The sequence below is a fragment of the Anas platyrhynchos genome, chromosome 1 (assembly GCF_047663525.1).
Source record: "Anas platyrhynchos isolate ZD024472 breed Pekin duck chromosome 1, IASCAAS_PekinDuck_T2T, whole genome shotgun sequence".
NCBI lineage: Eukaryota > Metazoa > Chordata > Aves > Anseriformes > Anatidae > Anas > Anas platyrhynchos.
Window position 1 is genome coordinate 80940143 of NC_092587.1, and position 12818 is coordinate 80952960.

The 12818-nt window shown below is 42.3% G+C and overlaps 1 protein-coding gene across 5 annotated transcripts in view; it reads left to right on the top strand.

Moving 5' to 3' along the window:
- Nucleotides 1-4972, top strand: part of TEAD4 (TEA domain transcription factor 4) — a 59619-nt gene extending 54647 nt beyond the window's left edge. For 4 of the 5 annotated variants that reach the window (XM_072043056.1, XM_072043054.1, XM_027449841.3 and 1 more), the window contains 3 exons: nucleotides 1553-1693; nucleotides 2707-2859; nucleotides 4732-4972. In XM_072043056.1, the coding sequence (XP_071899157.1) occupies nucleotides 1553-1693; nucleotides 2707-2859; nucleotides 4732-4845 (408 nt within the window). In that variant the 3' untranslated portion in view covers nucleotides 4846-4972. Of the gene's footprint in view, nucleotides 1-1552; nucleotides 1694-2706; nucleotides 2899-4731 lie in introns of all 5 variants that reach the window. The other variant, XM_072043064.1, reaches the window with a different exon arrangement.
- The last annotated feature ends 7846 nt before the right edge of the window (nucleotides 4973-12818 follow it).

The window sequence follows — 12818 nt, forward strand, 5'->3', positions numbered from 1 at the left end:
GCTATCAAAACAGGCAGCCTTAGTTTTCATGTATGCATGCCTCTTCCAGCCCGTATAGCTTTGTGAGGATCCAAATGAGCTTTCTTGTCTGACTGAAAACTATCCTACCAAAACCACAACAAAATTAAAAAAACTGTTTTGGCTGTGATTAGTTTTCTCATTTGACTTAATCACAGACTCGTACAATTGCTAATGGTAGCACAATGGCAGCAGCAGGCTTGTGTTGCTGCAGATGGGGAGAAGGCTGGATTGGCACTTTCTATCAGCAGCACAGATGTAGATTGACTTAAATCTTTTTTGAAATTGCTACTTCAGAGAAATAAGTTAACAGTATTATCTCGTAATAGAGAAGAGACAGGTATTGTATATGGCATAGAAAAAGGACATTCGTTATTGAGATTCTCCATTTCCAATGTTAGTGTTGCTTGTCCTAAGTCTTACTCTAGTTCTCAGGTGAAAACAATCATCACTGACATCAGCTAAGAAAACCACACTAGAATCACATCAAATACAATCCTATTCATGCTGTATCCACTGTAGCAGGAATACAATTTCTACAGTTTCCTGTTTCCCGCAGTTCAGCAGGAAGAATAGACTAGGCTGAAACAGCCTATGGGGACTGATCATTGCTTTTCTGCTGAAGTAAGGTAGCACCTGGGCTTATAGAGTACAGAGATCTACCCTCTTAGTATTGAAACGGAGGAAGCTGAACTGGATATTCCCACACACCCTTTGTGTTTTCAAAGTGTAAGTGAATGTCACTTCTTTTCTTAAATGTAGTTTGAATGACCCCCAGTGGACTCTTTAGAGAACCACGATTTTAATGAGCTAGGTCCCAACATGAGGCTTCAGTTGGCCAAACTTAGGCACCCACATTCCCAAACTGTGGCTACTAATGAAGATGGGTTTGTATTCAGGTGGAACTGGGCTGGATCCTTGAACCACCTACATTCTTTATGTTGCATCCTATTTAATTACATTCTTCAAATCACTGTACCTGAGCACAGCATGCGCGCGTGTGTGTGTATTCACACACTCCTTCTCCCTGCTCTATCTCTTTCCATGCATTTGTAGAGTGAAAGAACTTTATTCCAGTTAGTCTACCCTTATTTTTCCTTCTAAGTGAAGCAGCCCAGTCTAGCCTATCCGTTGCATTGCTCTGACTCTACAATGCCCTCCTGTCTGCTCTCCAGATGCTTTGTGTACCTCCATGTTGTTCTCTCTCACTGCCTTGTTATGGTAAATATCAGCTAAAGCAAGAGGCCATGCCATACATTTTTGATGTTCAAATTTTAGTGTTCATATTTTCCCCAAATATGTACAAATTCCTACCAAGTTTTTCTGAAGAAGTTTTTGAAGTTCCCAACTGGATTTTAGTGTATACTCTTCAGATTTCTCCTGCTTGCTTGATGCACATTGATCTGCTTTGGAGCTTTGGACAGTCCTGGCTAAGCAAAATCCATTCAGGTAATGGTAAAAAAAAAACACACACACAACAGGTACTTGATAATAATCTATTTTTCCTTTGTTTTTATTTTTTTACTTTTGGCAGGCTGATTTGAACACCAACATTGAAGATGAATCCAGATCTTTCTATGGTGTTTCCAGCCAATATGAGAGCCCGGAAAACATGGTCATTACCTGTTCCACTAAAGTGTGTTCCTTTGGAAAGCAGGTGGTGGAGAAAGTGGAGGTAGGGAGCAGACCTTTGTGTGCAAGGTCCTCTGGCTGCTGTTCTGTCACTTCAAGTATTTGCATGCTGCATATATCTAAAGGTGAAATATATCCCATGCTTCCCACCAGGGAGATGGATGCCATAGATTATTATTTTGGAGACGTGCAAAATTGTTCCAGCCTTCACCATGGCATTTTCAGGACTTTATGGAAGGCCTCATATTGCTTGATACTTTTTCTTTAAATCTCAGTTTCTGAAGACTTGTGAATATGTAAGACTTTCAGGTGATTATCTGGATTTTCTGGGGAGCAAAAAAAACTAGGAAACCTGGACTTCTGTTTTGTAGTCCTGAAAGGTGAAAACAGATCACAGACTATGGTAATTAGTGAATAGACTGTAATCATTTGCAGACTATAGTCTTACAATTTTTGGAGGCTTATCTCAGTGCTTGCATACTTACAGCTCTAGCAACAGTGAAACTGCATAATTATGTGTATAACTGCTGTTGAAGAGATGTTTTCTGATACCACATTCAGCTGCTAAGAGAGCTGCTCTGACCTGCTTCCTGCTGCTGTCTTTCTCAAAGCAGCAGCCGTGTGCAGAACACCAGATGTTCTGGTGTCAGCAGTCAGTTCAAGCTATGTTCTTTCCCAAGACTCATCTCCAGTCATATGATAGACATGCCTGGAGTCTGGTTATGGATTTTCATGATAGGTTATTTAGGTCAGGGAAAGGTTTCATGGTGTATGTGAAAGGAAATCAAGCTCTTGAGGTGAAAGGATGTAAAGGGCATCTAAGAGTCTGCTATGAAATGAAACAAACAAGCATCAGTTTCTGTTCAATGGAAGAGGAAATATACAGGAGCTAAGATGTGTATGTAAACCAAAAAAATCCCACTGTGTAAGGCTGTCCAGAAACTCTCAAAAGGAGGAGCCTTGAAAAAGTCATTGTTTTTTTTTTTTTCTGTTCTGAGTCCTTTTATGTGATTGTTATTGATGTGACATATGCCCCTTTTCTATTTTACATTGCAGACAGAGTATGCACGGTATGAAAATGGACACTATTCCTATCGCATTCACCGTTCCCCTCTTTGTGAATACATGATAAACTTCATTCATAAACTCAAGCACCTTCCTGAGAAGTATATGATGAACAGTGTGCTGGAGAACTTTACTATCTTACAGGTGGGACTTTGAACTGTTTTCGTTGGAGCTTGGAAACATGTAAGCCCCATGCAAGAGTTCACTGTTGTGAGTCAAAGCAGATTCCTTTTACAGCTCAGCATCTAATTGTAGTTAGTGTTTCTCATGTGTATTGCACCTCAAGACAGGAGCTCTAGAGATCGTAGGTCATGCAGAGAAGCAGTAGAATTTGAGAGGCCTGCATAACAGGGAAAAGAAAAGACAGATAAAGGGAGAATTGATGAGGCAGAGACATACAGTAAGGAGAAGGATGCGAAGACATAGTGAAGAAAGTACTCATTCCACTATTAGGTGGACATTGAGGTCCTATCTGTGCCCTGGTACTTTTTGCAAGTTAATAAAGCAAGAACACTGTTAAATGACTATATAATTTTGTCATGAGGAGAGTTCTTCACCCAGGCCTGGTAGGAAAAAAGAACAAACAAAAAAAGTTGTTTTCTCAGTACCATCCTGAACCCTGAAAGAATATTAAGGCAAGTAAAGGAAGAGACATGTTAGGGGAAGCTCTATGACACATTCATGAATCACTGCAACCTCTAGGTAGTGTAGTACTACAAGGCTACAGTAACTAGATTGCATTAGTGCCTGTATTATACCAGGAGTCTTTCCTGGCTCAGATGCAGCCTAAATTTGGGAAAAGGGCAAAGTCATCCTAGAAGGTGGATTATCCTAGTGGACTGAGAGTTCTGTGCTCGCCTCTACAAGATGTGTCTCAGATCTTTGCCCAGAAAACCTGAAGTTGGGTAAGTGGAAGAGATTCTACAGGCTGCAAAGAAGGGAAATCAAGTGGTGTTTATTCCATTCTCTGGAGGTGCTGTGGATGTGATTTGTGGCACATGTATCTTGGCTATAAAACAAAGTTAATAATATCGTTATACATCCGAGGGTATGAGGTAAAGGAGGCTTTACTCTTTTATGTTTCTACTAAGCTCTTTAGCATCTGGAAGAAAAGATAAGTATAAATGCTAAGGGTTTTTTTAGATGAGCAAAGGCATGAAGTGGGCAGGGACAGAGAGATTGAAAGCATGTATGCTGTCATTTATACTGAGAAATGCTGTAACTGCTTTCTGCATGTGTCATTCCACATTTAGGCCAGTGCTTGCTATAAATTTAGTGAACAAAATTGTCATATATTTATACTTCATCTGGAGCTTTATGTTTTCAGTAATCTTATGTCCTTTTCTCACCTCCTGTCACAGAGAGGCATATCTCATGTGAGTGCTAGCACTGCCTTTTTTATATTACCTTTGTAGTCCTGCAGTCCTGCTTCCTGAACAGCATGCTGAGAATTTTCTACCCCTGACTGGGGAGCTGAAAAATGGTTGCTCTTAATATCTCCTGTAAAATGAGATATACTCTCTAATTCTCATGGTCTGTGCCTACCACTGACAAGCAGGATCAGATGGTGGGAAAGAATTGTTCATGGCTGTGGTATACCATCACATGAGCAGGAGTGGATGTGCAACAGGAGATGGCCTCTCTAAACCCAAAAAACAGAGCAAAAATACTTTTCTGCAGATCCCTTCTCTGATGAAATCTGTAACACCAGGGGGTGGGGAGTAGAGTGGACCTGCTTCCACTTGGGTGGTTGCTGCTTGGTCACAGCTTTCTATTCTCCTCTGTAGACTCTGCTCACCTCCCTGTCTCTTCACTGCATTGTAGCCCTGCTGCTGCAAAAGTGCTTCCCTTGGGGGTGTGTGCACATAGATTAGGGCATGTGGTGGCTGAGTTGTGCATCATTCCTATGGTTCTGTTCTTTGCTTATTAATGACTTTTTGCTCTATGTGTTGGAATATGTAAGCAGAGAAACAGCAGATGCCATCTCAGCTTCTGTCTTCTTCCTTTTCTGTCTAGGTTGTGACAAACAGGGACACACAGGAGACCTTGCTGTGCATAGCATATGTTTTTGAGGTGTCAGCTAGTGACCATGGTGCCCAGCATCACATCTACCGGCTGGTGAAGGACTAGAGACTTATCTGCCCTGAGTCATCCATGGGATGCATGCCTGAGGAAAAAGCCCATGCTTGAAAATCCCTTGTTTCCTCATACCAAACTGAAAAATAAACTGCAGATACTGTGTATTTTCAGAAAAGCACCTCTGAGCAGTTCTATGATTTGCAGTGTCAAATAAGTTTGTATCTCCAGGTTTGTGCAAATAGGGAAAAGTCTTGGAGTCAAAGAAGCAGACAAATAACGGCTTAAGTGTTTCACCCAAACAGCATCCTCTGGAATGTATTCCTCACACTGGAACCAGCCCTTAGAGCACACAGTAGGTGTGACTGAGCACATAGAAAGAGCAGTGTGCATGTTACACCGGGTCTGAGTGTGTGCATGCATGCATTCATTTGTAGGTCAACACATGCACAGACATGCTTACCATGCATTTGCATAGATGCATGTTCATTTAGACATGCATGGGAACATGCATGTGTGTTGAGAGTTCACATAAAATCTACACATCTGCCTGGATAGCTGTCCACCTCAGTAGATGAACAGTTACAGGCTCATTCAGCCTTCCTCCTGTTAGAGGCTAGACATAGTTTCTATCTCTTCTATGCATGATGATGAGAGACCAACCATTCTTTTGCCTTTAAAGCTGGCCTTTAAAATGCTGTTGTGCTTAGAAAACTTCGTGTGTTAAACCATGTTGTGCCCAGCTGATTTCCTCCATGTGTCAGGTCTGCTGTCTTGACTGACTAAAATAACTCTTGATAATTTTGCTTCAGTTTTCCCCATGCAGTTAGCACTGCTCAGGGAGCTAGAATCTGCTCTTTTCTTGTGCAGAAGTAAAATAATTGTTTACAAAGATCAACTTGTTACACCTGTTGGTTGCAGACAGTGAGGTGCAAAAGTATTACCAAGAATGCCATTTGGCCAGCAAATCACAGGAAAAATATGAGAGAGAATAGTAAAAAGAGGTTATCTTTCCACATTTCAAAGGCAATCAAACCCACTCTTTCTACACAGATTGTTTACTCAGGAGGCACTGAAAGGCAATAGCCTTAGTCCCCACAATGCTGATGATGGTGGGGAAGAGGCAGCCATTCGTGTTACTTTGAGGGAGGAGGTGGATGGTGTGATGATCTCTGGCAGCCACTGAACAGGCAATTTATTGGGTGGCCAGGCACAGTACCTTGGTACAGATTTGAATAGATAGTGTTACATCTGCTCTTTCCACAGTGCATCACAACACCACAGAAAACACCTCACATTTGTTTCAGATGTTTCTATCCTTGGATTTTGGTATAGAGAAAAAGACTCATTGGTACTTGAGGCATTTGAGATACTGTCTGAAATAAAATGCTTTATTGGAATGACAGAAGGTAAGGACTTCAGATACACACACATGAAATCTGACTTGCTTAAAGAACTCATAAGCTAATTGATACTCCTTTCTACAGCTCTCAGTGTGGTTGTTAAAAGGTTCTTTGGACTCCATGAAGATACTGTACAAATTTTCCCATAGCAAATGTAGATGCCTGCAGACCTGCATCTCCACTCCAGCTTCCCATCTGTCTTCCTATCCTTTACAATGTTTAATTTCTGCATTTGAATTTTAAGTTGTAATCAGTTATGAGATACTTGAGAAGTCTTCTCACACTTTGACAATTTTGTTTCCTGCACACTTAAATCTCAACTCCCTTCAGAGTTTAAATCTTTCACTCCTAAAGAATGTTCTTTCCATGCGTTACAGAGTATTTCAAAGTCTGTTTCCACTGTTTTTTTTTTTTTTTGTTTGTTTGTTTGTTTGTTTTTTTCATAAGTGTTGCTGAATATTCCCTATCCTGTTGTTGAAATTAATGAGAAATGCTAGCCAGCCACCTTCCAGTGTGTCGTTAGCATTACTACTACTTGGTATATTAGATTGGAGGTGGTGTGGAACACTGCCTTCCTTTAAAATAGAGTATTATATTTTATAAACATTGTACTCAAATATCTCCTCAAAATTCTTCACTAAGCTCAGAGAAACCATGAGCATGTTGTAAGAACAGGCATTTTCATCACATCCTCTTCTTGTTTTTGATGGATACTTCTTACACATCAACTCTCAGCTCTTTCACTTTCCAGGGGTTCTCAGGTTTTCCCTACAAGGTACTTCCACGCAATCCACTGCTCCTGATGTTTGTTTCAACAACCTATTTTTTCATCAGCTCTTCTTGTTTTTTCTCCATGACTGTTTTACTAGCTGTGCATTCTCTTAAACCACTTTAAACAAGGATAATGGTAGCTTCAGCCACTCCCTGCAATGTTTCTAAGGAGGAGCCTGTTGATGCCTTGGTATCAACATGGTTTTATTTTGAAGCTGATACTAAGAGCAATTGCTAGCTCATAAGAGTAGAGAAACATGCAGTGTTTTCTCCACTGACTCAAATCTTCACTATTCCTCTGGCTCTTTGCTGCCAATACTATAGAATTTCTTTCTCTGAACTGTTTTCTAAAGCCTGTGTAAAACTGATTCAAGACTATAATGCTGCCCCTAGGTTTGTAATACTTAGTTTATGAACTCAAATTGAAATGACAAATAATGAATTGAAATAATTGAATGCAATAATTTCTTACTCTCTGTTGAAGCTGAGTGAGTTGATTCCTCCCAAGGAATTCATATCCAACCAACAGTAAAGAACAAACTACTAAAATCTAACTTATAAATCAAATTAGATAGACAAGTTACTCAACGGTTTTTTTTTTTGTCTCAGTCTTCACCAACAATTGCCCTTTCTACACATACCAAGTAAAAACATCTCAAGTCTGGGGCTGGTGAAATGAAGTCTCGCCCACTGTAAGAGAAGACCAGGTTCAAATCTGTCTGAAGAACTTGGATGTGCATAAGTCCACAGGATGCAATGAGATACATCCCAGAGTCCTGAGGGAACTAGTGGGAAGCCACTATCCAGGCTACTTCATAGGTTGGAAAAGACCTCCAAGATCATCTAGTTCCAACCACCCACCTACCACCAATATTACCTACTAAACTGTGTCACTAAGCACAACATCCAACCTTTTCTTGAACACCCTCAGGGATGGTGACTCCACCACCTCCCTGGGCAACCCATTCTGATGCCTGACTACTCTTTCTGAGAAGAAATGTCTCCTAATTTCTAACCTAAACCTCCCCTGGCACAACTTGAGGCCATTCCTTCTTCTCCTATCACTAGTTACCTGTGAAAAGAGGCCAGTCCCCAGCTTCCCACAACTTCCTTTCAGGTAGGTGTAGAGAGCACTAAGGTCTCCCCTGAGCCTCCCCTTCTCCAGACTGAACAATCCCAGTTCCCTCAGTTGCTCCTCACAGGACTTGTGTTATAGGCTCTTCACCAGCTTCATAGCCCTTCTCTGGACATGCTCCAAGGCCTCGATGTCCCTCTTGTACTGAGGGGCCCAAAACTGAACAAAGTACTTAAGGTGTGACCTCACCAGAGCAGAGTAGAGAGGGACAATCACCTTCCTGGTCCTGCTGGCTACACTATTCCTGATACAAGCCAGGATGCTGTTGGCCTTCTTGGCCACCTGAGCACACTGCCAGTTCATGTTCAGACGAACATTGACCAACACCCTCAGATCCTTTTCCTCTGCACAGCTTTCCAGCCACTCTGCCCCAAGCCTGTAGCCGTGTTGAACCTCATCCAATTGGCCTCTGACCATTGACCCGACCTGTCCAGGTCCCTCTGCAGGGCTTTCCTATCCTCCAGCAGATTGACACTTTCCCTCAATATAATGTCATCTGCAAACAACTTTGTTGCCCATTCTGCGTGCATTAGTGTAAATGCACTTCAGTTGCACCTTTTGCTCTCACCCCCAACCCTGGCATTTCTCCCCCAGGTTTATCCCTAATGACCCTCATTTCATCCATGTCCCCCTTTACACCTAGTTTAAAGCCCTAATAAAGAGCTCTGCCATCTCATCGTTCAGGATATTTGAGAAGTCATAGCAGTCTGGTGAAGTTCCAACTAACTGGAAAAGGGGAAATATCATATGCATTTTCAAGAAGGGTTAAAAAGAAAAATCTGGGGAACTACAGACCAGCCAGCCTCACCTCTCTGCCTGGTAAGATCATGGCACAGATCCTCCTGGAAACCACGTTAAGGCATACAGAAGACAGAGAGTTGGTTGGAAACAGCCAATATAGATCCCCAAATGTAAATTATGCCTGACTGATCTGGTGACATTCTATGACAGAGTTACAGCAATGTTGGACAAGGGAAGAGCAACAGAAGTCATCTACCTTGAATTGTGTAAAGGTTTGGATACAGTCCCCCTCAACATCCTTGTCTCTAAATTGGAGGGACACGGATTTGATGGATGGGTGGTTCAGCGGATAAAGAATTGGCTGGATGGCTGCGTCCAAAAAGTCATAGTCAATGGCTCAATGTCCAGGTGGAGATCAGTGATGAGTGGTGTACCTCAGGATTCTGTACTGGGAATTGTATTGTTTAATAACTTTATTAATGACATGGTAGGAAAGTTTGTGGATGACACCAAGCTGAGTCGTGAAGTTGAAACTTCAAAGGAAAGGAATGCTGTCCAGAAGAATCTTGGCAGGTTTGAGGAGTGGTCCTCTGTGAACCTTGGAAAGTTCAGCAAGCCCAAGTACAAGATCCAGCACCTGTGTTGAGACAATCCCCAATATCAACACAGACTGGGTGATGAACTGATGGAGAGCAGCCCTACAGAGAAGGACTTGGGGGTACTGGTGGATTAAAAATTGGACATGAGCCAGCAAGGTGTGCCTGCAGCCCAGAAAGTCAATTGTATCCTTGACTACATCAAAAGGGAAAGACTCTTTATCAGGGTGTGTAGTGACAGGAGATGGGGCAGTGGTTTTAAACTCAAAGAGGGTAGATTTAGGTTAGATATAAGGAAGGAATTATTTAGAATGAAGGTGGTTAGATGCTGGAAGAAGTTGCCCAGAGAAGCAGCACATGTCCCATCATTGGAAGTGTTCAAACTTGTGGGGATGGGACTTTGAGCAACCTGGTCTTATAGAAGGTGTCTGTGCCCATGGCAGGGGGGTTGAATTAGATGCTCTTTCAATGCTCCTTCCAGCTCAAGCCATTCTGTGAATCTATGGTTCTAAGTTTAGCATGGGAAAATTTTGATATGGGTCCCTCTCTCCTCCTTCCCTTCCCCCCCCCCCCCCCCCCCCCCCCACAATAAATAAATAAATGTCTGAAGTATGGTTTTTTGTTGGTTTAGCTATGCACACTGTGCTTGAACTGGGAGAATGTACACAATACTTGAACTAGGATAATAAAATGGTAAGAATTGTTTGAAATATAATTCAAAATGTCCTTGAGAAATAACAACAACAACAACAAAAACACAAGAGACAGATGGCAAGTGGAAGGTAAATTATCAGAAAGGTAATCAGTACCTGAGAGGGACTGAGAAATAAGAAGCTTTGTACATACAGCATGATCCAAAACTGGACAGCACAGAATACTGGAACTGCAAAATGTCAGATGTACAAATAAAACTTCAGTGCCAGAATTGAATGCAGGAGTCAGAGTTGGATGAAAGTCTCACAGTGGTACCCACTCAGCGATATGGAGACATTCACTGGGGGATGAAGATTTCACTACCTGTAGAAGAAGTGATGCAAGGTCCTGCAAAGGTCTTTTATTTGGCCTGGCACATGACTGGTCCTGAGGAGCTTCATCTTGAGTTTTCAAGCAGAAGACCAGAATACAGTTATGTGCAAAGTTCTACTGGGTATGCTTCATATACAGATGCAATTTCTGTATTCAGGTAAGCACAGGCTGCACCAGGACTAGCCTTACTACACACAGCTCTGCAGTCCCCGTGGGTGTGACAAACAGTTTGATGTGGAAGTGGGACTAATTTTTAACTAATGTTAACCCCATTAAGTTATTGCATGCCAGTTACTCTGTTGTAACTGTCTAAGTGCAGGTTCTTATCTGCATGTGGGAGGTCCCTCACAGAATGAGTCTTCACCAGACGTTACTGTGGAGCTGCTGACTTGATACCTCCTCCACTCTGGGGCTCTTGACCTGCAAGTAAGACAGAATCAAGCAAAAAAATGAAGGGGTGTGGATAAAGACAATAGCAAAGATGATGCCATGAAGTCACAGCTGGGGAAAGATGGGTTTCTCATTTTGGGAAGAGGGGTCCATTTTATTTATTTATTAATATAATGAAGATTTTCCCTCCTAATCTTGCAGACCCGGTACCCAGAAGAGACTGTTCTTAAGTACTGTGTAGGGCTAGTGCTGTTAATCTTCTCTATGCAAGTGGCTAGTAAAGGACAGCATCACTTTTTACACCAATTAAGCAACATCTGTACCTTTTTTCTGTGCATGAATGTCCTGTTGTGGCTACATTATTTCTAACAGAAATAATGCCTCCAATATGTGACTTCCAAACTGCAACAGAGCAAGCAGACTATTTTGGGTCTAGTTGCAGTTGCCAAAATAACAGTATTCTCCATTGGACGCTGCCAATACCGTTTCATAAGGTCTGGTGTGGCTGGTAATCAGAGTCAGTCAAGCCTGGATAATGTCAAGCCAAGTCCTTTAAAGATCTAGAAAACAGAGCATCTCAAAATGCTTGCTGTTCTCTGCTGTACAGAAGAAATTCATGCAGGCGCAGTTCTGCTCATTTTCATCAAGTGTCATTTCTAACCACAGAATGGTGGGAAATCAGCCAGAACCGCATTAATTACTTTTCTGCAACCCTACAAGTTCCTACATTTGGCCAAATACATATGAATAGCACCAACTGACTATAGCTCACTACTGATGCATGCTCCTGCCTATGCCAGCTCCATCTTTCCTTCCCGATTTTTGAACCAGGTGTGAAGCAGAAAAAAAATCAAACCAACCTCTCTATAATGATAAAATGACTGATTGGGGAAAAGTATTTTTGGCAAACATAGACAATAAATATGTTTTGAAATTGAAACCTGTACATAGAAAGGGCATTGCTTAGTTTGAAGCAAAGGAAAATTGTTTATGTGTATTACACCTCTTCTGCAAATATGAGCCAGGTGTCTTGCATGCATCCACTGCAGTTTTATGCCAGCACAACAGATGCCATGAAGGATTCCCTAAAGGAGATGAGGGCTCTGCTTAATCCCTCATTTGATCATGAATAAAATCAAGTCAGAACATCTATAAGATGTTATCAAAGCAATGAATAGAACTGAAGTGCATCTACACTAATACACGCAGCATGGGCAACAAAGAGGAGGAGCTGAAAGCCATTGTGTGGCAGGCAAACTACGACCTAGTTGCCATCACTGAAAAGGTGGTGGGACCACTCCCAAAACTGAAGTGCTACAATGGATGGCTGTAAGCTCTTCAGAAGGGACGGGCAACTAAGGAACGGAGGTGGCATGGCTCTCTATATTAAGGAGTGTTTTGAACAGGTCATCTTGAATGCAATCACACAGTACAAGACAACCAGGGGATCAGACCCAGCCAGCATGGGTTCATGAAAGGCAAGTCCTGCCTGAACTACCTCATCTCTTACTATGACTGGGTGAGTTGCCTGGTGGATGAGAGAAAGGCTGTTGATGTAGTCTACCTAGACTTCAGCAAGGCCTCTGACACAGTATCCCACAATATTTTCTTGGAGAAGCTGGAAGCCCATGGCTTAGAGAGGTGTACTTTGCTGGGTTAAAAAATGGTTGGACAGCTGGGCCCAGAGAGGAGTGGTGAACAGAGTGAAGTCCAGCTGGCGACCGGTCATGAGTGGTGTTCCCCAGGGGTTGGTGTTAGGGCCCATTTTTGGCTCCTCTTAGAGCCAAATCTTTATTGACGATTTGGACAAAGGAATTGACTGCACCCTCAGTAAGTCTGCAGATGACACCAAGCTGGGGGGAAGTGTTGATCTGCTGGAGGATAGGAAGGCCCTGCAAAGGGACCTGGACAGGTCGGGCCAATGGTCAGAGGCCAATTGGATGAGGTTCAACACGGCTAAGTGAT